Consider the following 26,719-nt stretch of genomic DNA (forward strand, 5'->3'; position numbering starts at 1 on the left):
AGAGGGAGAAGAGATGCAAGAGATGGAGGGGGAAAGTGTTAGTGGCCACCTTTCCTCAATGTGTCGGTGGGCGCAGCCCCTCCTCCTCTTTCACTACCGCTGCACTCCGCCAGCCACCACCATTTTTATGAGCCACCTCAGCCAATGAGGACCTAAAAGGGTTCCATCAACTTCTCACATGGTGGAAGGTCTTTTGGCTGTGAATGACCTCGGGGTCTGGAGCACCACGGCAATTTCTAGACGCCAACGACAAGTGAATGAGGTCATAAGCGACGCCAACATCCCTGTGATAGCGTTGGCTCTCGTGAATGATTGCTGGTACGTAAGCCATAAGTCCCTTGAAACAACAGTGAAACTTCAGTCTAAGGCCTTAGCATCTTTTTCACCAGAATATAGTTGGATCCTTTGCATCCAGATAGCATTTTCTGAATATATTTCCCAGAGGCAGATTCATGCACGGAGTAAATGTCTGGCAAGTTAGGCCGGGCCGTCCTAGAAGAGTTGGAGCGTCAGAGTAGCCTGCACTAATTTGCATTGCAGATGAGGGAATAGGATGACGAGAGGGTCCCTTCCCTAACAGATATATACCCGCATTACTGTGTTATTGTTCGTAGTTTGTGTCTCAAGCAAAAATGAATTTTCGCAGCTGTCTTTGACATTGAGAATTTCGAGCTAATCGAGATAATCTCATCAGCGGAGGCCTCTTTAAGATCCATTTAAAGAATTGCCTCATTGGTTCATGTGGGAAGTAAAATAGTAAAAGAGAAATATAGCATTCCTTGTTTTGGTTATGGAGCCCATGAAAGCAGGTATTTCTTGGCTGAGATGCTCAGTCAATTCTCCTGACGAAGATGGCTATATATATATATATATATATATATATATATATATATATATATATATATATATATATTTTCTTTGTCGCTGTCTCCCACGTTATCAAGGTAGCGCAAGGAAACAGACGAAAGAATGGCCAAACCCACCCACATACACATGTATATACGTACACGTCCACATACGCAAATATACATACCCATACATCTCAACGTATACATGTATATACACACACAGACATATATATTTACACGTGTACATTATTCGTACTGTCTGCCTTTATTCATTCCTATCGCCACCCCGCCACATATGTAATAACAACCCCCTCCCCCTCATGTGTGCGAGGTTGTGCTAGGAAAAGACAACAAAGGCCCCATTCGTTCACACTCAGTCTCTAGCTGTCATGTAATAATGCGCCGAAACCACAGCTCCCTTTCCACATCCAGTCCCCACACATCTTTCCATGGTTTACCCCAGATGCTTCACATGCCCTGGTTCAATCCATTGACAGCACGTCGGCCCCGGTATACCACATCGTTCCAATTCACTCTATTCCTTGCACGCCTTTCACCCTCCTGCATGTTCAGGCCCCGATCACTCAAAATCTATTTCACTCCATCTTTCCACCTCCAATTTGGTCTCCCACTTCTCCTCGTTCCCTCCACCTCCGTCACATATATCCTCTTGGTCAATCTTTCCTCACTCATTCTCTCCATGTGACCGAACCATTTCAAAACACCATCTTCCTGCTCTCTCAACCACACTCTTTTTATTACCACACATCTCTCTTACCCTATTATTACTTACTCGATCAAACAACCACCTCACACCACATATTGTCCTCAAACATCTCATTTCCAGTACATCCACCCTCCTGTGCACAACTCTATCCATAGCCCACGCCTCGCAACCATACAAAATTGTTGGAATCACTATTCCTTCAAACATACCCATTTTTGCTTTCCGAGATAATGTTCTCGACTTCAACACATTCTTCAACGCTCCCAGAATTTTCGTCCCCTCCCCCACCCTATAATTTACCTCTGCTTCCATGGTTCCATCCGCTGCCAGATCCACTCCCAGATATCTAAAACACTTTACTTCCTCCAGTTTTTCTCCATTCAAACTTACCTCCCAATTGACTTGACCCTCAACCCTACTGTACCTAACAACTTTGGTCTTATTCACATTTACTCTAAACTTTCTTCTCTCACACACTTTACCAAACTCAGTATTAGTATATGTATGTATAACACAAATGCAATGGCCATGATCAGGCAATTATTTGGTGGTGCCGTCTCAGCTACCATTGACGTAAAAACATAACAATTGAGACATTCCATTCACAGTTTACGAAAAGGGAAAAACTTTTTCAGGGCATAAATCTACACTAGATATCTACCGTACCATTTTCATCAGGACTAGATGAAACTACGAAATCAGTATTTCTCTAAAAACAATCTCTAAATAAGGCATAAAGTCTATGTGCTAGGAAATAATAATGGAAGGTTCAGGCAGGCAGGAAACAGTGCAAAACACATGCCAAATCACTACTAGACTATGAGGACCACGCTGCCACTGCGACTCAGACAAAAAAAAAAGGGTGCTAAAAAGGACGCTGCATTCTTGAGGTGGAGTGACCGGGATACAAACTGATCAGATAAAGAGAGAGCAAGTTTTGATGGTTTGTGTGCTGGGCATACAGGCAGGCTAGGCAGGGCAAGGGATAAGTCTCCAGTCTACTGCCGACGTTACCTGTTGATGGAGGACACGGATGGTACGTTCTCTTGAGTACAAATATTCTCCACAAGTAGCCTGTCTCGGATCTCCCAGGAGAACATGGTCGGGTTCTCCAGTTTGTACCTAGCAATGGTGTCCACCACCATAGGAGTCGCTACTTTAGGTTTGGATCCGCCGATGACACCGGCTTTGTAGCTGCCGGTCTCGTAAAATCTAGAAGAGAACGACGGGTAATGGGTTAGTCAGTGTTGGCCTTCACCCACCTGTTAATACTGGAGACAGATGGAACGCCCTCCTGGTCACACACACCATCTGCCAGAAGCCGCTCCCGGATCTCCCAAGCAAACATAGTGGGGTTCTGTTTCTTGTAGTTGGCGATGGCTTCCACCACTGTAGGTGTGGCCACCTTGGGCTTAGACCCGCCGATTACACCGGGTCTGATGGATCCCGTCTCATAGTACCTGCAAGAAGGAATGTTGTGTGTTTGTGTGTGTGTGGATCAAGAGAGCTCCATTAACCTTGGTTAGTCACCATATGGATCCCACCCTTAACACACCCCACGGGCCACGGATGTTGCTGGTTAGTGTGGACGATGCTAATGATTATTAGGTAAATAAAGCTAATTAATAAGAGGATAAGGACCTTTGAATGTATTTTGATACACACACACACACACACACACACACACACACGGAAAAATTTACCAAAAATACCTTTAAGCATAGACTTGATGAATGCTTGTTTTACTTCAAGTCCACAACTAACATTATTTGCGCCTCCTTAATCGCATGAAACGTTAGCATAATTTTCTCTCTTAACCATCTGTATAGCCTTCTTCTCTAACCACACTAATCGGAGTTCCTGCAGTGTTCTTCTATAACAAACGGTTGAAAGGATCCAGTGATCTATTGTTTTTTAAATTCCTTTGTATTCATTTATATTCCATTGTAAAATCTAAGACTGATAAGAGCTTAATTCAGTTATTTCATGTACTGATTGTAGTAGCTATCAAGATAAAATGACAATTCTAAGATCGTATATGATTACTTAGTTGTACTTTATCAGTGACAATGTATATCTTCTTTACAGTGATCACCGGGGCCTTAAGAGGATCTGTCAGTTATGATCAGCTCGTATATCTCCTCGCAACTTGGGTGGAGAGTTAGCTACGTCTGGTGCCCTACATCACTCATGGTTTACATTACCTAAGACAGTAAAAGAATACGACAGATTCAATACACAAACGAGGAAAACAGGTAAAGCTACATAAGACAGTAGAAGCTAACGATAGTTCTTTTAGAGAAATCGCTTTATTCAATTTTCGAGGCCCGCTAGACTGTTAGGAAACGTGTTTACGCAACAGATAGGTCCACACTCCACTCTTGAGTAGGTAACCGTCTGGGACAGCAAAACATACTTTGGCTGGATCTTAACTGAAGTAAGAGATTAGAGTGGGTGGAGAAGTGGTTATAAGAAAAGAGAACGAGCCAAGTCATGTCTATGGATGAAGGTCTGAGATAATGTAATATACCCTAGATGCAAGTACAGACTTCAGTGAAGGAATGAACTACTCAATGGCCATAAAACGAATGAAAAGAATAATAGATGTAATATGAATTAACTTACGTATAAAAAAAAATCGCTTTACTGGTAAATGTGCTGAATGTGGGAGCTGAATACTTTTCGATAGGTTTATGGAGATTATGCTCAGTGTATTGACGGCTTACATAAGGATGTATAGGAGATGAATATTTGGAGAGCTAAGGAGAAAGTCGATAATATGACGGAACAGTCAACTACAAAACTCTATTCCCCGGCCTTTGCTATGATATCGGACAACGGACACCTAGTCACTGTACACATAAGAACTGTAGCGGTTGGTATATTCTTTTACGAAAATCCTCACAGACGCTGATAACATCTTGTCTAGACCAGGTTCCATCTTCTGAGACATGCACCAAAACTCAGCTCGAAATTTCTTAACACGCTCGAGAATAAGATAGTGTTAAAAAAATCTACTGATGTAAGTTGATTGCCCTAGATGTGACTTGTACTTGCCGGGCCTCACCAAACTTAACAGTTGTTCCGAATGTATCAGAAATACGCGTTAATGATCATCAGAAATACGATTTTCGAAATCGACAGTTGATGAACACGCGAAAGAAGAAAACAGACACGCTTCATTAATTGTTCACTTTAATATAGTATCTTAGAATATATCGTACAGAATAGAATATGGGAACAGATAACTATTCAGTGTATGGTATGATAAAAGACTGGCAACCATTCGACCAAAACTCAGACGAATTTGGATCTCATCACGTCAGCTAAAAATTGCAGCCACCAAATATTCGCACACCTGGCCTCGAAAGGACCCAACGTTACGTTGCTCTCCGAAGTCCTTTGTATTCTCTGTTATCATATCCCTGCAACTGGAAGGCAAAAACCAGACCCTACGACACAGGTCATAGATTTCTCTCCTACGTGAGGTCACTATCAAATTAGCCACGTGAACAGCGAACGAGAAATGAATACATCATGAACAGAGGATGATGATTCAAAGGAGAAGGCAGATGCTGCGACAGGAAAACAATTTAGATGCAAATTGAGATATAGAACCTTTTGAAACAGACTAGCCAGTTCCGACACAGTATAACACCTGCACATGTGTTGTTCTAATATATATATATATATATATATATATATATATATATATATATATGGAGAGAGGGGCAAGTATGCTGTCTGTTGCGGATGAAAGGGCTTGGGAAATGAGTCAGGTGTTGTTCGCTGATGATACAGCGCTGGTGGCTGATTCGGGTGAGAAACTGCAGAAGTTGGTGACTGAGTTTGGTAAAGTGTGTGAAAGAAGAAAGTTGAGAGGAAATGTGAATTAGAGCAAGGTTATTAGGTTTAGCAGAGAGACAAGTTAATTGGGAGGTAAGTTTGAATGGAGAAAAACTGGAGGAAGTGAAGTGTTTTAGATATCTTGGAGTGAACTTAGCATGGGATGGATCCATGGAAGCGGTAGTGAGTCACAGTGTGGGGGAAGGGGTGAAGGTTCTGGGAGCGTTGAAAAATGTGTGGAAGGCGAGAACCTTATCTCGGAGAGCAAAAATGGGTATGGTTGAAGGAACAGTGGTTCCAACAATGTTATACGGTCGCGAGGTATGGGCTAAAGATAGGGTTGTGCAGAGGGGGATGGATGTGTTGGAAATGAAATGTTTGAGGACAATATGTGGTGTAAGGTGGTTTGTTAGAGTAAGTAATGAAAGGGTAAGAGAGATGTGTGGTAATAAGAAATGTGTGGTTGAGAGAGCAGAAGAGGGTGTTAAAGGGATTTGGTCACAAAGAGAGAATGAATGAGGAAAGATTAACAAAGAGGATATATGTGTCAGAGGTAGCGGAAACGAGAAGTCGGAAACCAAATTGGAGGTGTAAGATGGAGTGAAAAAGATTTTGAGTGATCGAGGCCTGAACATACAGGAGGGTGAGAGGCGTGCAAAGAATAGAGTGAATTGGAACGATGTGGTATGCCGGGGTCGACGTGTGAAGCGTCTGGGGTAAACCACGGAAAGGTCTTTGGGGCCTGTATGTGGAAAGAGAGCTTTGGTTTCAGTGCATTACACATGATAGCTAGAGAGTGAGTGTGAACGAATGTGGCCTTTTTGTCTTTCCCTAGCACCACCTCGCCAGGGGGAGGGGAGGGGGGGACGCTAATTCATGTGTGGCGGGGTGGCGACGAGATTGGATGAAGGCAGCAAGGATGAATATGTACATGTGTATATATGCATATGCCTGTGTATGTAGATGTATGTATACGATGAAATGTATAGGTATGCATATGTGTGTGTGTGTGTAGGTGTTTATGTATATATATGTGTATGTGGGTGGATTGAGCCATTCTTCGTCTGTTTCCTTGCGCTACCTCGCTAACGCGGGAGACGGCGATTACGTGTAATAAAAAAGAAATATGTATATATATGTGTATATATATATATATATATATATATATATATATATATATATATATATATATATATATATATATATATATATTTTTGCTTTGTCGCTGTCTCCCGAGTTTGCGAGGTAGCGCAAGGAAACAGACGAAGAAATGGCCCAACCCACCCCCATACACATGTATATACATACGTCCACACACGCAAATATACATACCTACACAGCTTTCCATGGTTCACCCCAGACGCTTCACATGCCCTGATTCAATCCACTGACAGCACGTCAACCCTGGTATACCACATTGATCCAATTCACTCTATTCCTTGCCCTCCTTTCACCCTCCAGCATGTTCAGGCGCCGATCACACAAAATCTTTTTCACTCCATCTTTCCACCTCCAATTTGGTCTCCCACTTCTCCTCGTTCCCTCCACCTCCGACACATATATCCTCTTGGTCAATCTTTCCTCACTCATTCTCTCCATGTGCCCAAACCATTTCAAAACACCCTCTTCTGCTCTCTCAACCACGCTCTTTTTATTTCCACACATCTCTCTTACCCTTACGTTACTTACTCGATCAAACCACCTCACACCACACATTGTCCTCAAACATCTCATTTCCAGCACATCCATCCTCCTGCGCACAACTCTATCCCATGCCTCGCAACCATACAACATTGTTGGAACCACTATACCCCAACATACCCATTTTTGCTTTCCGAGATAATGTTCTCGACTTCCACACATTCTTCAAGGCTCCCAGAATTTTCGCCCCCTCCCCCACCCTATGATCCACTTCCGCTTCCATGGTTCCATCCGCTGCCAGATCCACTCCCAGATATCTAAGACACTTTACTTCCTCCAGTTTTTCTCCATTCAAACTTACCTCCCAATCGACTTGAGCCTCAACCCTACTGTACCTAATAACCTTGCTCTTATTCACATTTACTCTTAACTTTCTTCTTTCACACACTTTACCAAACTCAGTCACCAGCTTCTGCAGTTTCTCACATGAATCAGCCACCAGCGCTGTATCATCAGCGAACAACAACTGACTCACTTCCCAAGCTCTCTCATCCCCAACAGACTTCATACTTGCCCCTCTTTCCAAAACTCTTGCATTCACCTCCCTAACAACCCCATCCATAAACAAATTAAACAACCATGGAGACATCACACACCCCTGCCGCAAACCTACATTCACTGAGAACCAATCACTTTCCTCTCTTCCTATATATATATATATATGTATATATATATATATATATATATATATATATATATATATATATATATATTTTTTTTTTTTTTTTTTTTTATACTTTGTCGCTGTCTCCCGCGTTTGCGAGGTAGCGCAAGGAAACAGACGAAAGAAATGGCCCAACCCCCCCCCATACACATGTATATACATACGTCCACACACGCAAATATACATACCTACACAGCCTTCCATGGTTTTCCCCAGACGCTTCACATGCCTTGATTCAATCCACTGACAGCACGTCAACCCCGGTATACCACATCGCTCCAATTCACTCTATTCCTTGCCCTCCTTTCACCCTCCTGCATGTTCAGGCCCCGATCACACAAAATCTTTTTCACTCCATCTTTCCACCTCCAATTTGGTCTCCCTCTTCTCCTCGTTCCCTCCACCTCCGACACATAAATCCTCTTGGTCAATCTTTCCTCACTCATTCTCTCCATGTGCCCAAACCATTTCAAAGCACCCTCTTCTGCTCTCTCAACCACGCTCTTTTTATTTCCACACATCTCTCTTACCCTTACGTTACATACTCGATCAAACCACCTCACACCACACATTGTCCTCAAACATCTCATTTCCAGCACATCCATCCTCCTGCGCACAACTCTATCCATAGCCCACGCCTCGCAACCATACAACATTGTTGGAACCACTATTCCTTCAAACATACCCATTTTTGCTTTCCGAGATAATGTTCTCGACTTCCACACATTCTTCAAGGCTCCCAGAATTTTCGCCTCCTCCCCCACCCTATGATCCACTTCCGCTTCCATGGTTCCATCCGCTGCCAGATCCACTCCCAGATATCTAAAACACTTCACTTCCTCCAGTTTTTCTCCATTCAAACTCACCTCCCAATATATATATATATATATATATACATATATATATATATATATATATATATATATATATATATATATATATATATATATATATATATATATATATATGTATCACATGTGAGCTGGAGAATGGATGTGAATGAGGCCTATCTTCGTCTGTACCTAGCGCTGCCTCGTTAACGCTAGAAACGGCGATCAGGTATGAAGTACGGAAATATGTATACAAGTATCAGAAGTTTCTCCAATTTCAATTGTAGCTTAGCAATTCTGAATTTAACATAAATTAGTGTTTTTCTGTTGGAAATAGAAATATATTGTTTGGACGTACGTTTTCGGCTATGCAAAATACGATATTTTAAGGAAAAAAAACATAATGATTGGGATATGTTAAAGCTGGGTGAGCGATACCACGATACAGCCTTTAATCTATAGTCAGTCACTGACTTCAAGCTATCAGAAAGACAAGGCATTTCATAAAAGTCGAGAGCGATCTTCATCTCCTTGAATGACTTCCCTCGGATCGGATTAGCCACTGCTACTCCAAGGAGACTCAGTCAAGAGCCACATGGCTGGTAAATTCCTTCGGTAAGGTGGCCAGTTCCGGGACGATGGAACAGCCACTATGCAACTGGTGGTCCAGCTCTTACTAGGCTAGATACAGGAATGCTAACCTGAAGGAACCCAGGCAGCCACAACTCGGGTGGTGGCCTCCTCGATGTGGCTCCTCACCGTGAGGACGAGACTAGTCACAACCTGCCATGGGAGTCCGGGGACCACGGAGGGCAGCTACATCAACACATTTGCCACTTTAGGTTTTTAGAAAGTGCCACGAGGGGGTTAATGTGGTCATTAGTGGCTGGTTTCATAATGGCATGATGGCACATACGTTCGGGAGATATAATTGTACTTTTGTGTGATGTTACATAAAATCAGAAATAATTGCTGTGGTGAATAATGAGAATCAATATACACGGAAATAGAAAATCATTTCTTGAATAATTCGATTAGCTCCGAGTAATAAAATGCCAAGAAATTTAAAAGGAAAGCGAAGCATTATGTACAGATGAAGGCAAATCGAATAACATATTAATGATCGCTGCAAAGTTTGAACAAAACAGACTTCAAACAACAACAGATCAGGTGTGTCCTCACGAGGCTGTTTGTGTAAGACTTTAGAAAGTCATTGAATAATGTGGAATGAATGGAAGGACACAGATATTTCACAGAGGAAGACTTGTAAACTTATGCTATAGCTATGGAGGTGCAAGTAATGTTAATAGTGAATTCAAGGCAAAACAAATAGTCTATACTTAAACATATTTTTAGTAAATCGTTCAATATGTTAAATATTCTGATGAAGAAAAAGTATTCTACTTCATCTGAGGTACAACGTTTGCTAACGAATTTATGCCTATTACTACGGCTGATATCAGACGAATCTAACATTAAGTAGCTGGCGAGATCGATTTTACCGAAACCTTTAATGTTTTTGAATACTTGTGTCAGATTAACTCTTAGCCTTCTCTTTTCCTAAGGTAAATAAATCAATTCCTCTTTTTGGCTTTCGTGCGGCTTGTTTCCCAGGCTGGGAATCATCCTGGTAGCGCTTCTCTGTGTTCTCTCCATTCTGTCTATGTCTTTCCTCAAGTAAGATGACAAAAAAAAAACATGACAGATGGGGCGCACCAGTGAATTGTTAAGAGTCAAAATCATTTCCTGAGACTTAAATTCGAAAGCCCTACCTTACCTACAAGTCCGAGAATTTTGCTCACCTTTTCTATTGCTTTTGTGCACTGTTTACGTGGCTCTCGGCCACAAGAGATTATCACACCCTAATCCTTTTCCTCGTTTACTTTTGTAGCTCAGTAGAACTCATATTATTGTTTGCCTTTTCACTTTTACTACCGATACTTAAGACTTTGCGCTTATCAATATCGGAATACGTTTACCACTTAGTAGCCGAATCCGTCAGTTTGTCTATGTCAGTTTGAAGCTACAGACGTTACGTTTCTGTTGTGGATTCATTACCCAACTCCCTAGCGTCCACGAATTTAGATATCTTACAATAGGGCCCATTATCAATATCACTGACCTATGAAAAAGAGAACTAGTCACAAGAGTGATCCCTGTGGCACACCACTTGTTAAGTTTAACCATTCAATTGCGGCTTGACCATTAACCGCTACTCTTTGCTCACGACCAGTCATCCAATTTCCTTTACAAAGGAGGTACACCCCAACTCTACCATGTTACTCAACGTTTCTGAGCAAACTTTGATGTGGACTTTATCGAATGCTTTTTGAAATTCTGAATTGATGACAATAACTGCCTTACTTCTATCATGTTGACAATAACTGCCTTACTTCTATCATGTATGTTAATTATTTCATAAAAGAAATCGAGATTTGTGTGACAAGTGTCCGTCGAAAATCATGCTGAGAATCGTTTATTGATTGGTGTTCTTCTAAATGGCCTACAATCCTATCCCGAATGATTGTGTCCAATCGATTTCTTTGCCAACTCCAGACGTTCCGCTAATTAGACAATAATTGACAGGTAGTAGTCTACTTTTCTGAGTATTGGGAAATTTCCATTCCCTTGGACCATTTCTTAATGAGCGACTTATTCAAAAGAGTAGCCTAAGCCTTAGCTATCACTTTTCGCCTCTTTTTCGACTCTCAAACAGACCCAGTGCCATGCCCGAGCGAAAACAACGACCATCACGACAGGCTAAGAAGGTATGAGATTCGCCAGTTTTGTTATGGTCGTCCTACCATCTGTTTTCCATCAGACTGCCATCATGGGTTCGTATGCCACTTCGGGCTAAGTGGATTAGTTGTATCATGGCTGCCCTGTTTCAAAATCTTAGTTAGGAGGAGATAGATGAAGACATGGAATAAAGGAGGAGAACAGTAAGGGAGAAGGGAGAATGAGGGAGAAAGAAATGTAAGGATAGGAAACAAGAGGAGGAGCATGGTTATGCTCCTCTAAGTAGCTGATCGTTACCTACGATGGAGAGGCAAGGTGTGGGATTAATTTCAAAGAGAGAAGAAAGGAACGTCAAGGTGCAGATTCCTTTGCTTTCAGAGGAAGGCGGACATTTATGACCAATAACGGTGAGAAAAAGGATGACTGTGTTTACGGAGTTTGCAAAATCTGGGGCGATCAAAACAAGAGGTGGAATTACTCTGCTTTTTCAAGAGGTAGGAGATCTTTAGAATCGATTCAGACAACAAAGAATGGGAATAATCAGACAGTTTCTGGATAGGTACAAGAATGTGGTTGCAGAGGACAGTAGAATATAGAAATCATGTAATGCGCAAAAAGGAGAAGGGAAGATTCTATCGAACTATCTAGCAGTCACATTTATTCATATATGAATATGCCTATATATGCAGATTGTTCGCTCAGGGTCCCGGCTTTGAACAGAAAGAAGATGTCTTAAGTAATTCTGAACTTTAGAAGCTCGCCTTTGTTGACCTTAAAGGAAAGGTTTTGTTACCCATGGATATTGAATTTGATCCTGATAGGGTGTGTGTGTATGTGTGTGTTTATGCATTTACCTCTTACCCCAGGAGTGCCTCCTACCATTACATATACATATATATATATATATATATATATATATATATATATATATATATATATATATATATATATATATATATAAATATATATACATATATATTATCCCTGGGGATAGGGGAGAAAGAATACTTCCCACGTATACCCTGCGTGTCGTAGAAGGCGACTAAAAGGGGAGGGAGCGGGGGGCTGGATATCCTCCCCTCTTGTTTTTTTTTTTTAACTTTCCAAGAGAAGGAACAGAGAGGGGGGCCAGGTGAGGATATTCCCTCAGAGGCCCAGTCCTCTGTTCTTAACGCTACCTTGCTAATGCGGGAAATGGCGAATAGTTTGAAAGAAAAAGAAAAGATGTACATATATATATATATATATATATATATATATATATATATATATATATATATATATATATATATATATATATATATATATATATTTATATATATATATATATATATATATATATATATATATATATATATTTTTTTTTTTCTTTTTTTTTCATACTATTCGCCATTTCTCGCATTAGCGAGGCAGCGTTAAGAACAGAGTACTGGGCCTTTGGGGGCATATCCTCACCTGGCCCCCTTCTCTGTTTCTTCTTTTGGAAAAAAAAAATTATATATATATATATATATATATATATATATATATATATATATATATATATATATATATATATATATACTTACACAGGAAAAGAGAGAGTGACGGTTGGATGAATTTTTCTAGTTGCGAATTAGTTGAAATGCGAGAATGATGGAGCCACTGTAATATAACAAAGCCTTTCACAAACACTGCTTTAAATGTCCATTCGTAATGTTCAGTATCTATACATGTCACATTATTGTCCTGCATACACTTTTTGAATACGTAAATGTATTTTGCTTCTCTGTCAGCATGGTTGATAGTGAACAAATATGTGTTTATGAAAGGTTTGGATTCGTATCACAAAGGATATCGATTTAAGACAGACTTTTCTTTGAAAACGCATGTTGCTATCAGCTGTAAGCGGTATGTTACGAGGACCAGCAATTATACGACGACTCAGAGATGGTTGACATTATGAGCATACCAACAAGAACCAGCGAATCACTGAATGTTACAGTTTCTCCTCATGCAAACGAGAGGTCATGAATTTTCCTTTACTCCCACGATCAGATTGATCTAATTCATAAGTGGCAGTGAGTGTGATAATAGCAGAACATTCTCAATTTAATAGAAATGGTAGCAGATGAGGCAAGTGTTAAGCTAGCGAGACAGAAAAAGGGCACTATTTTCTCGCGGGAAAAATAGTTAAATTCGGTCAAGGTTGAAACACGGTTCTCTACCGTCATCAACTTGTCTGCCCCCACAGACGCAGGAATTTGTAAGCTCCCGTGGCTCTTACCGCATTCTTTCTATCTCCTTTAGGAGGATTCTTGCGACACAGGAAATTATTAGGCAACAGATGTAAGAATATTTCAATATGTTTGAGAGGAAGAATCCATCCTTGACACCCTTCTTTGCAGAAGGAGTTGAGGGCACACCTCTTTGCACGACGTAAATGGCTGTGACACAAAAGGAATAGCTACATTTTTGTGACTCCACTTTGTCTGTGGAGACGTTTTGATCCTCTGTACCTATGATGAGATGCAAGAGAAGAACCCTGGGAGATAGTGGATAGTAATGAATCATTTCTCTTTTTTATAGTCTTAGAATTGTCATTTCTTCTGTTTTCTCTTTGGCTGATGTTGTTCTATTAAATGATGTTATTGAGACTTATATTGGTCACACTCACTTTCATTTTCACCATTCATAAGCTTGTTACACATTCATCCCATCTACTTGGTTTCAGCACAACTGATTATAGACACCAGCAAAGACATCGCTGTTCACCAGTACACCAGTATTAATGTCACTAATATTATCGTTATCTACGACTATCATTACCATGACCAGGATAAAAGGATGTACCTGGAGAGGATCTTGGAGACGCAGCCGTGGGAGACGCGGAGCTGGCGGGAGATGTCGCAGGGGCGGACGCCGTTGTGAGCCAGCTCCACGATCCTCTGACGAACCATGTCCGGGAGCGGCCGCCCGTTCACGAACACTCCTCCCAGCTGGTTCACCCCGCCGTGACCTGGGAAGGAAGGATCTTGGTTATTGGCCAGGTTTTCATAGAGATAAGAAGGCATATACGATTTTATAGGGTCTGCACAGAGGAGCAAAAAGCTAAGGGAGTGTGGTTTAGGGTGTGGCGAGTAAGGATCAGGCTCTCAAACTGGGTGGTGGTGTTGATTAACACAACAGATACACGGGAGCCTGTCAAAACAGAAGGAAGAATTATGCTAAGATCTGGAGAATGAAGAAGAAATACCTTTGTGCATATTGCATACATCTTCATAACATGCAGCAGCTATTACAGGAAGTGTTAGTGTTATATTCTCATTGAATACAATTCATTACATGAAATTCTTTACTTACATTCACTTTAATGCATTGCTGCTCATGAACACAAGAAATATCCAGGTGGCTACTTTTCATTGTATCTGTCGCGTTAGATAGGCAAATAAAGTCATATGCAATCATAATAGATGATGGCATTAGCAAGTATTCCAACATTATATGGTTTCTTCTTTGCACCGTCGGACCGAACAACTCCCAGATTTTTAGGGTGGAATATGTGTTCATAGACGGGCACGTGAAATGCTTCAGCCAGTGTAACAATGTATAGTGAATTCTGCTGCAATAGGCCACAATGATCACCTTGAACAGGGTATCAGTATCATAGATTTGTCACTCTTGGGCACACCCGAACATCGTTGGGCGCTATGCAGTCGTTCATGCAGTCATCACATTCCTATTATGAACAACATTCGTTCATCTATACAGGTATTTCAGCATCATTCGTTTGATTCCAGATATGTCCGACACTACAACCGCAATTTTCGCTCGAGTGCTAGGGCTATTGCCACCTCTACTGGATAAAACATAGATGAAACACTCTGGAATGGAACAATAAGGTTGATAACAGAGGTTCAAGACAGAGGATCCTCTTGGGTGTCCATCTGGCAACCTTAGCAGAGGACGGTCGACTCGACCAAGTCTCTCCGGCCTTATCGGCTTAACAAAAGATGTAGATTAAAGAATATCTCAAACATAACATATGACGTCGGTAATTGTTGCACAATATTTCATCCTGCAGTTTCTTCCACCATCCACGGTTAGAATTTCATAAAGTTAAATTAGGTTGCAAGGCTTCGTGCATCTTTAGATGTTAAACTGACCAATTTCCTACGTCGAGTGATGGTGGATTTTAGGAATTATGTCCAGTTTTGGCTCTGTATCCTCCCATTATCATCCCAGCTTAGCTGACACCCACTGCGTGAGAAATACTTGCCATGTGAGTCTCCTACTGACTTGATCCAGAGGCTTTAAACTAGACGAGAATGCGAGATGGATATGCCACTTGATCCTCATGTTCATGTAGGAGTTGCATCTCATATACGTCAGTCGGACACTGACTTCCGTCTCGCACAAAGCTTAGGCTAACTGTTTCTCACTCAATTACTCCTCCTCTTGATCGTGCATGACAGAGCTTCCACAGTATCTGAATGAAGCATAAGCGCACACAATAAAATGAGATGTGTTATATACCAGCCTGGTTTGTTGTAATGGAGATGGTGGCGGAGCAGACCAGCAGTAATGACGGTATGGATAAAGCTGTGACACCAGAAGCGAACCTATGGTTCCAAATTGTACTGAGACAATTTGTTCATGTCACTGCTCTTCTACACCAACCGATATGGTAGCTTGGACCTCGCTGTTACATGGAACATTTTTTTTTTTTCATAACACATCTGATGGAGGATTTACAAGCGCATCCACAAACAATAATAACCGAAAAAAGAAAGCGTTTCAAGCAAGACATCAACATTTCATAATAGTCGGATTTCTACCTCAACCAGGTGTCCTGTAGTTCCTTCATTCATCTTTCCCTCCCTTCCCCTACTCCCGACCAAGACCAAGGTGATATTCCCCTCTGAGAGGTCACAAACTAGCATGTTTACTTATGGTTCTTAATTTCCCATTACCACTGAATTTCACCGAGCCAGGCTCACACCTCTCCAAAACCTATGGTCTACACTTTACTGCCTCTAATAAAGGGTCAGCTGTTTAAGCTGCATGAGTTGCTCTGGGTTCGCATAAGCGCATCATATGACTGTCAATAAGTGGACAGTGATCCGGTACCAATAGGAATTTCAGCCATTTGAGTATCAGCGTTTATAACTCGGAACTTTACTGTGGTTATGATGATTACATCTTTAGTAGTAGTAAGGTGATTTGTACTATACAGTAGCAATTCCCAGAAGTGCGTGCATTGTTATCTTACTGCTGCTTATAACTGGAAATGAGGTTCTGCTAAAGAAAGATCGACCTGTTTATAGCATAGGTATACAAATACCCAGTCCTTCTGTAATTCTTTAACCAAAAGTTTTCCACAAGCGTAAGCTTTGAATGAGACTGCCCAACAGTAAGAGGGGGAAAGTGGTGGAGACTAATAAGAAATGAGGAAAAAGTCAACACAGCGATAAAAGGAATGCAGTAGTGCAGAGCAAAACCAAAATACATCTTAATTATGGGTAAAATATGTGGAGGTTCATACAGATGAACCATAGCAGATAGCAAAACTAATGATAAATTGAATACAAGAGTTGGGACATGAGGATTAGAAAAATGTCGTTCAGCGGCACAATGAACAGTGATAAAAGGGAGTAAAGGAAGGAGAGAAGATAGGAGAATGGGAATGAAAGAAACAAGGTGGAGATTGAAGGGGGATGGGGTGCATGGAGGTTAATGAAAAAGAGACGAAGATTGAAAGGAGAATGAGAGGCAGGAAGATGGGGAGTGAGAAAGAAAGAGAAAAACAGTGTGAGAGAGGATGGAACGGAACACTGGAGAGGAAAGGGGAGATGTTAGGGAGGGGACAGAGAGGGAGCTCTTGATCCTTTCCAAACCACCGGAAGGGCCTCTGCCAATCGCTTATTATCGCCAGTTGTTTGGCTGGATTAGCAGCGCGAGCGGTTGTCAAGCATCGAAGTAGTGGCAATGTCCGTCCTTTGTTGCTGGCGATGGCTCCTCGGCGGGGCCGTGGTTATCGGTGATGTGAAGAACTTTTAGGCAGTCCATGGTCTCCTTGGTGGAGACGTGGTTGGCGATAACTGTGGTAAGTGGCGTGTTGTTGACAGCTCTGGGTGGGGGCCGTAGTTAGTGCTGTTAGCGATTATTCTTGGATGTGGAGGTGGTTACTGGTGTTGGTAATCATTCCTGAGAGAGGTCGTGGCTCGCGGTAGTGGTGATCACTCTTTGTTGAGGCAGTGATCAGTGGTGGTGGGCCGGGGTTGCAGTCAACGGTGCTGGGGAGGCGAAGGTTTGTGGTAATGGGTGAGGCCATGGTCAGCGGTGCTGAGTGGGACCATTGTCACTGGTGGTGGGTGAAGCCATAGTCAGAGTTGCAATTCTGACAAATGATGTGATGATTAGCTCATCGTATAGAAATGGCACTATGCAGAAGTTAAACTGTGATTCGTTATTTAGCATGAGCTATTCTGTTGCAGTTAAATGATGACAGAATGACACTACAACACTTTTTTTTTTGTAGCATTATAACAGTGGTATAACTCATGAACATCCTTATCAATCATATGGTCATAGTAGAGCTTTGTGAGCGTAGCTCAAATGCCCATAAAGGATACCATTACACTCCGCCTCCACGCCTGTAAGTCAACCAAAATATCGGTCGTCTTTTGGGGGACGGCGAGGACACAAGGCCAATTATCCCTCACTCCCTCGTCCGTATATGAAAGTAAACGACGTCATTTTTTTCCCCCCCTCAATAGGTGGCTATTCTTTTCATTTTTTTTCCTTGGCTTCTTTGGTCATTCTGAGGGAACAATAGCTAACACAAAGAGATATATCAGACCAACTTTAGGATCTCGGGCCGCGTCAGTTATCCCAGAGATCTTAGTCACAGTTACAAAGTTCATAGTGGAAGATGCGCCATCACAACCCGAAGGAGGACAGAACACTGATGTCTGTGTCGGATTTGTTTGCTGTCTAAGATTTTGTTTTCCATTTTCTATTTTTGTGTCGTGCTATTATTAAGGATGAACGACAATATGTAAGTAACATCCAATTTCATATCCTTCTCTATTAAGTTTAATCTAGTTTATGCTGAATACAAATCTGGGGTTGAAATATCGTTAGGTCGTCTTTATGACTTTTAATCAAGCTGTTGAATGAAAGACAACTTTAATGTATTATCTGATCTCTTGCATCGTATTTACTGGGTATGTATCGGTAACTGAGAACATTATAATATATTTACCATGAGTATTTCAGGTATAGAAATGTTTATGTTGCTTTATTTCATATAAAAAGTTTTTGAAGCTAAAAAACACCCTGAAACTTTTTGGTATTTTTCTCTGAAAAATAGATTTCCTTGAAAACTTCATCACAAGGAATATTTTTCATGCCGATAACAAATCTGGAGGTAAAATATCGTTTGGTCGTCTTCATAACCTTTATTAAGCTGTCTTGTAGGACGTAAGTATATATTTTGAAATAGATATTTCTTGAGCTGAAAAATACCTGCAATTTTAGTAATTTTCTCAGAAGTATAGATTTACTTCTTAACCTTGTCATAAGGAAGATCTTTCAATCTGAATACAAATTATGGGTTGAAATATCGTTCGGTCGTCATTATGACTTTTGAATATGCAGTTAAATGAAGATAATTCATATGTATTATATTGATCATTTACATCGGTCACTGAGAGCATTACTATATATTTTCTATATTTTTTTTCAGGTTATATCTCAGTTTTTGAAATAAACAGATTTTGAGCTGAAAAATACCTTGAACTGTTATCTGGAACTTTCTGTGTTTTTCTCAGAAAAATACAGACTAATCCATAGTAGTCCAAACAGCGAAAAAAGAAGTGCTAAAGATAAAAACTTCATATTCTATATCTTTCTGATATACAACAGCACATAGATCTCATATGTGTGGTGAGATGCTCAGCTAACCTGGGCGAGATTACTCTCACTCTCTGTCTTGCGTCAGATCCATTTCTCCGATACCTTCTCATTCCTTACAGAAAGAAAACGAGAAGAACGTTGCTTTACTATTCTCGGTTTTATTTTCGAGAACACTATATAAATATGTACAGACACTCTTGTTACTGTGGTTCTGGTGCTTATAAAGACAAGTCTGCAGCGAACACCTTTGAAGACTTTACTGCTTAGCTTTCTTTTCCTCTCCATCAATTTTTTCGCATACATTTACATACACACACACACACAAAAAAAAAAAAAAAGTTTCCATGAGGTAATAACTCCTTCACTACAAGAACCTAATTAAAGTTAAAGTCAATTAGTCAGCCTAATGCCGTACCAGCTTTTCATTCCTCCCACTAAATCCAGTGGCTCTAGGAGCACATCCGTGGGAGGTGGGTGTGTCTGAGGGATTGGGGGGAGGGGAGAAACTCCCGCTCCCCCCCCTCCCAGCTCAGCGTGGGGAGGACCAGATCCTTGTGAGAAATTCAGTAAGCAGCTGACTATGCCATCCCCCCCCCTCCCCCACTCCCCACCAGAGTTTTTACTTGAGAGTGAAAACAAAGCTCGAAAAAGTTTAGATGAGATTACTGTTGTTTTTTTTCTGACAAGATTCGGGTTTGTGGCACAGTGCGGAATATGAATTACCTTGAGAGAAAAAGGAAACAATGGAGACGATGGCTATGATCGCCCCGACTACCATGCCTTGGGGTAGGGGAGAAAGAATACTTCCCACGTATTCCCTTGCGTGTCGTAAAAGGCGACTTAAAGGGCTGGGAGCGGGGGGGTCTAAGAAAATCCTCTTCTCCTGTTATTCTTTTTCAAAAGAAGGAACAGAGACATGGACCAAGTGAGGATTTATGTCTGCGACTTCGTCATTTGTGCTTGACGCCACCTTGCTAATGCGGGAAAATGCGAATATGAAAAAAAGATGATTATATATATATATATATATATATATATATATATATATATATATATATATATATATATATATATATATATGAGAGTGTAGATGTAAGAAGAATACGAGGAGTAATGGGAGGACTTTATTGCTTTAACGTTTCGACCCTCAGTGTCTTGTTCACAAAACTGACAACCAGCAACCCAGTGTGGCCTTAAATACGAGCGCGCGCGGGTCACCTTGCAAGCTGCTTGAGAATTCTGCTCCCTAATTGGCTGTTGTGCCCCCTTCTCTGCACCTCACTTACAACCAATGAAAGTGAAATATCCTGAAGGACTCGTGTGTAAACTGAGGAAGAGGGCTTGGGAAATAGCGGACAGGAAAGGAGCAATGATGATGAGAATACACAGACTAGTTTTATCACTTTTCCTAACTCAAAAAGCATTTTAGACCTGGACACTTTTCTCATGAAAGCAGGTGTAAGACTAGCTAGAGCGTCCTGGATTAAGATAGTAGAAGTGGTAAAACCTAAATGCAACAACCCTGCTAATAGAAATAGAGTAGAAATTAAATACTCTGTAACAGCTGCCCTTCTTCCTACTATTGTGAGTCAGGACGTGGGCTTGAGAGAAGTACAAATGAACACTGGAACGATGTAAGAGCTCATAGGACATCCAATTCTATAGTGGTTCATGTTGACAGGTATGGACACCTCCCTAACTGGAACGATGCTGTAATGTTAGATAAAGGTTCAACAAAGAGAATGAGAAAAACAATTAAAACTGCATATATCAATGTAAAATAATAGCGTAAACCATAGGAAAGGTTTTGTGTGTATAGCGAAAGCAGCAAGATCATTGGCTGTAAGCGGGGTGCAGAGTAGGAGGCGCAACAGCCAACCAGAGAGCAGAATTCTCAGGCAGCCCGCGAGGTGACCCGCGAGCGGTTGTAGTTAAGGTCACGTTGTGTCACTGGTTCTCAACCCTATCAGCTGGCTACTTCTCAGATACTTGGAAAAGCTCATCAATATGCCTTATACCAAAACACGCAAAAAATGATAATGTAGTAACCAACTTTCGGCCAATATCCCTTCTCGAAGTCTCAGGCAAACTCTTTGAAAGATAAATTAATGAAAGATTGCGTAAGTATCTGAAGTGGAATAACCTTCATAATGATAATCAATTCGGATTCAGATGCGTAAGGAGCACACAACAGACAATAGCAATCACAACAGAACAGAATGCACAAAACAAAACAGACGGGGGATAGTGCCAAATAGTTTTAAGAAACATCACGAAAGCTTTCGATAAAGTCTGGCACTTAGGCTTGAAATATAAAATCCTTCACCTCTAAGAGCCAATAACCATAGAAAAACTGTTATGTGATTTCCTCGACGACATGGAAGCAAAAATTGAAATTGGAAGTCACATTGGCATACCTTTTGCTTCAGAATGCGGAGTACCTCAGGGGAGTGTCTTCTCCCCAACACTCTTCACCATATACACCAGAGACATACCCAAACCATCAAAAGGACTCAACATTTGCTATGCTGATGACATAACACAAATAGTGGGATACTGTGGGAGATCGAAAGAAATCATGAGTAGATGAATAGAATAACGGCAAAGGAAATAACTATGATTAACAAATTTGATGAAAAATGGAAATTTAAGAGACACCCAAAAGTTCACTCCAACACACCTGGGGCAAAAGTGACTGACTTTCAAGAATCAGGAAAATTGCTTGGCTTCAACATCAGCTCCAGTGGCTACATAAGTAATGTGAAAGATTGCAGACAAAAAGGTACGATGGCTCTCACAAAACTTTATAGACTCAGAAACATGCCAATATATATATAAAAACACATCTTGTAAAAGCCTTAGTTCTTCCCATACTAGATTATCCCCGTATACTCAATCACACACTCAGCAATACAAAACAATAATCGCTTCAGAAAATCCAAAGCAAAGCGCTAAAATTTGCCACAAATCAAAGATGCCCTTGCACTCTAAACACATAACAAATTTACGTATTAACACAAACACAAACCCTTCAAGATAACAGCACACAATGCTGCAATCAAAGCATGGGAAGGATTAGAAATTTAACACTCAACACAATACGAAGATTTAGCAGAAACTTCCCCAGCGGGCTAACAAAATAAACAGCTAACCCCTTCCACTGTATAAATGAAAACACCTTTTAACTCATTTAATCAGAAACCATAGCTATATCTAGAAATAGCAAGATGGATTGCCCACAAACTGTCTTCATCCAACCCTCCCTCTTCTTTCCCATGACTTTACCTTCACCTGTCCTGTCTCTTCAATTCTTCTTCACTAATCTTAAAAAGAAAATGAAGGAAAAAAGAATGGTTGTCAGTTTTGTGAACAAGACCCTGGGGATCGAAACGTTAAAGCAATAAAGTTCTCCCATTACTCCTCGTATTCTTCCTCCACCTACATTCTCCTTTGTCTCTAAGGTGATCACACACACACACACACACACACATATATATATATATATATATATATATATATATATATATATATATATATATATATATATATATATATATATATATATTTTTTTTTTTTTTCTTTTTGCTTTGTCGCTGTGTCCCGCGTTTGCGAGGTAGCGCAAGGAAACAGACGAAAGAAATGGCCCAACCCACCTCCATACACATGTATATACATACACGTCCACACACGTAAATATACATACCTATACATCTCAATGTACACATATATATACACACACAGACATATACATATATACACATGTACATAATTCATACTGTCTGCCTATTTATTCCCATCGCCACCTCGCCACACATAGAATAATATCCCCCTCCCCCTTCATGTGTGCGAGGTAGCGCTAGGAAAACACAACAAAGGCCCCATTCGTTCACACTCAGTCTCTAGCTGTCATGTAATAATGCACCGAAACCACAGCTCCCTTTCCATATCCAGGCCCCACAGAACTTTCCATGGTTTACCCCAGACGCTTCACATGCCCTGATTCAATCCATTGACAGCACGTCGACCCCGGTATACCACATCGATCCAATTCACTCTATTCCTTGCCCGCCTTTCATCCTCCTGCATGTTCAGGCCTCGATCACTCAAAATCTTTTTCACTCCATCTTTCCACCTCCAATTTGGTCTCCCACAAGTAGTGATGAAGTGAGAAAGAAGTGTAGTGAGTATTTTGAAGGTTTGTTGAATGTGTTTGATGATAGAGTGGCAAATATAGGATGTTTTCGTCTGGGTGGTGTGCGAAGTGAGAGGGTCAGGGAGAATGGTTTGGTAAACAGAGAAGAGGTAGTGAAAGCTTTGCGGAAGATGAAAGCCAGCAAGGCGGCGGGTTTGGATGGTATTACAGTGGGGGTGACTGTGTTGTTGATTGGTTGGTTGGTAAGGATACTCAGTGTATGCATGGATCATGGTGAAGTGCCTGAGGATTGGCGGAATGCATGCATAGTTCCGTTGTACAAGGGCAAAGGGGATAAATGTGAGTGTTCAAATTACAGAGGCATAAGTTTGTTGAGTCTTCCTGGGAAAATATATGGAAGGGTATTGATTGAGAGGGTAAAGGCATGTACAGAGCATCAGACTAGGGAAGAGCATTGTGGTTTCAGAAGTTGGAGAGGATGTACGGATCAGGTGTTTGTTTTGAAGAGTGTTTGTGAGAAATACTTAGAAAAACAGATTGATCTGGAGAAGGCATATGATAGGGTTCATAAGATGCTTTGTGGGAGATTTTAAGAGTATATGGTGAGGAAGTAAGTTGCTAGAAGCAGTGAAAAGTTTTTGCCAAGGATGCAAGGCATGTGAACAAGTAGAAAGAGAGGAAAGTGATTGGTTCCCAGTGTATGTCGCTTTGCGGCAGGGGTGCGTGATGTCTCTATGGTTGTTTAATTTGTAAATTGATGGGGTGGTTATGGAAGTGAATGCAAGAGTTTTGGAGAGAGGGGCAAGTATGCAGTCTGTTGTGAATGAGAGGGCTTAGGAAGTGAGTCAGTTGTTGTTCGCTGATGGTACAGCGCTGGTTGCTGATTCAAGTGAGAAACTGCAAAAGTTGGTAACTGAGTTTGGTAAAGTGTGTGAAAGAAGAAAGTTGAGAGTAAATTCGAATAAGAGCAAGGTTATCAGGTTCAGTAGGGTTGATTGAAAGGTAAGTTTGAATGGAGAAAAACCTGGAGGAAGTGAAGGGTTTAGATATCTGGGAGTGGACTTAACAGCTGATGGAACCATGGAAGCGGAAATGAGTCACACAGTGGGGGAGGGGACGAAGGTTCTGGGAGCAATGAAGAATGTGTGGAAGGAGAGAACGTTCTCTTGGTGAGCAAAAATGGGTATGTTTTAAAGGAATAGTAGTTCCAACAATGTTATACGGTTGCGAGGCGTGGGCTATATGCGTAATGCATCGAAACCACAGCTCCCTATCCACACCCAGGCCCCACAAACCTTTCCATGGTTTACCCCAAACGCTTCACATGCCCTGGTTCAGTCCATTGATAGCACGTCGACCCCAGTATACCACATCTTCCAATTCACTCTATTCCTTGCACGCCTTTCACCCTCCTGTATGTTCAGGCCTCGATCGCTCAAAATCTTTTTCACTCCATCTTTCCACCTCCAATTTGGTTTCCCACTTCTTGTTCCCTCTACCTCTGACGCATATATTCTCTTTGTCAATCTTTCTCATTCATTTTCTCCATATGTCTAAACCATATCAAAACACCCTCTTCTGCTCTCTCAACCACACTCTATTTATTTCCACACATCTCTCTTACCCTTTCATTACTTACTCTATCAAGCCACCTCATACCACATATTGTCCTTAGACATTTCATTTCCAACACATCCACCTTCCTCCTCACAACCCTATGTATAGCCTATGCCTCGCAGCCATATAACATTGTTGGAACTACCATTCATTCAAAGCACACCCATTTTGTTCACCAAGATAACGTTCTCTCCTTCCACACATTCTTCATTGCTCCCAGAATCTTCGCCCCCTCGCCCACCATGTGACTCACTTCCGCTTCCATGTTTCCATTCGCTGCTTCGTCGACTCCTAGATATCGAAAACACTTCACTTCCAACAATTTCTATCAATTCAAACTTACATCCCAACTAACTTGTCCCACATCCCTACCAAACTTAATAACCTTGCTCTTACTTACATTTACTCTCGACTTTCTCCTTTCACTTACTTTTCCAAACTCAGTCTCCAACTTCTGCAGTTTCACACTTGAATCAGCCACCAGTGGTGTATCACTGGCGAAAAACAACTGTCTCACTTCCCAGGTCCTCTCATCCCCAACAAACTACATACTCGTCCCTCTCTCCAAAACTCATTTACCTCCCTAACCATCCCATCTATAAACAAATCTAACAAGCATGGGTACATCACACACCCCTGACGCAGACCGAACTTCACTGGATACCAGTCACTCTCCTCTCTTCCTACGCTGACATATGCCTTACATCCTTGATAAAAAAAAATTCACTGTTCTCGCAGCTTACCTTTCACACCATATACTCTAATAACCCTCTACAAAGCACCTCTATCAACCCTATCATATGCCTTCTCCAGATCCATAAATGCTACATACAAATCCATTTTTATGGATTTGTATGTAGAATATCCTCTACCACTTCTGAAACCACACTGCTCATCCCCGATCTGATGCTTTGCACATGCCTTCACCCTCGCAATCACTACCCTCCCATACAATTTCCCAGTAACACTCAACAAACATATACCTCTGTAGTTTGAGCCCTCACCTTTTTTCCCCTTTGCCTTTGCGTGCATTCCGCCAATCCTCAGACACTTCACCATAATCCAAACATACAATGAATATCCTTACTAACCAATCAATAACACAGTCTCCCTTTTTTTAATAAATTCAACTGCAATACCATCCAAAACCGCAGCCTTGCCGGATTTCATCTTATATAAGTTAGCAAAGAAATCATTTTATAGAGTTGAGCCCAAACCTCTCACTGACACCAAGAATCTTTCAGTTCCTTCTCTTAATAATAGTTTTACTTTACTTCCCATGTTGCTTAAATCCTTTAATGTAAATGTTGCCTTCAGCAATAATAATACTATAAAGAGTATCTTAATCAGAAATTCACCAGAAAATTCTCCTGGGTGCATCTATAAAGTGCCATGTAGAAATTGCTAAAAGTTTTATGTTGGACAGACTGGTAAAGATCTTTCTGTTAGACTTAAGCAGCATAAATATAGTATAAGAACAGGACAAGAATCAAATCAAATGCCTTGTTCAATCACGTTAAAAACTATGATCATTGTATTGACTGGAGTAATGCCATCTCAGTTATTAATTCTAACTCTATTATCACGAGAATTATCATTGAATCTTCTATTATCAAATACACAAAGAATTATAGTCTTCATATTAGTGATGGTCTATACAAATTAGATAACATTATTGCTGATAAAATTTGTAAA

At 41.0% G+C, this 26,719-nt stretch overlaps 1 protein-coding gene across 5 annotated transcripts in view; it reads right to left on the reverse strand.

Annotated features, from left to right (window-relative positions):
• The window catches only part of LOC139755026 (paired box protein Pax-2-B-like), a 504,237-nt gene that overhangs the window by 19,446 nt on the left and 458,072 nt on the right, over positions 1 to 26,719 (reverse strand). For 4 of the 5 annotated variants that reach the window (XM_071672968.1, XM_071672964.1, XM_071672965.1 and 1 more), the window contains 2 exons: positions 14,188 to 14,353; positions 2,838 to 3,035 (listed from right to left, as the gene is read on the reverse strand). In XM_071672968.1, coding sequence (XP_071529069.1) covers positions 2,838 to 3,035; positions 14,188 to 14,353 — 364 coding nt within the window. Of the gene's footprint in view, positions 1 to 2,589; positions 2,788 to 2,837; positions 3,036 to 14,187; positions 14,354 to 26,719 lie in introns of all 5 variants that reach the window. The other variant, XM_071672966.1, reaches the window with a different exon arrangement.

Source organism: Panulirus ornatus, chromosome 18, assembly GCF_036320965.1.
Source record: "Panulirus ornatus isolate Po-2019 chromosome 18, ASM3632096v1, whole genome shotgun sequence".
Classification (NCBI taxonomy): Eukaryota; Metazoa; Arthropoda; class Malacostraca; order Decapoda; family Palinuridae; genus Panulirus; species Panulirus ornatus.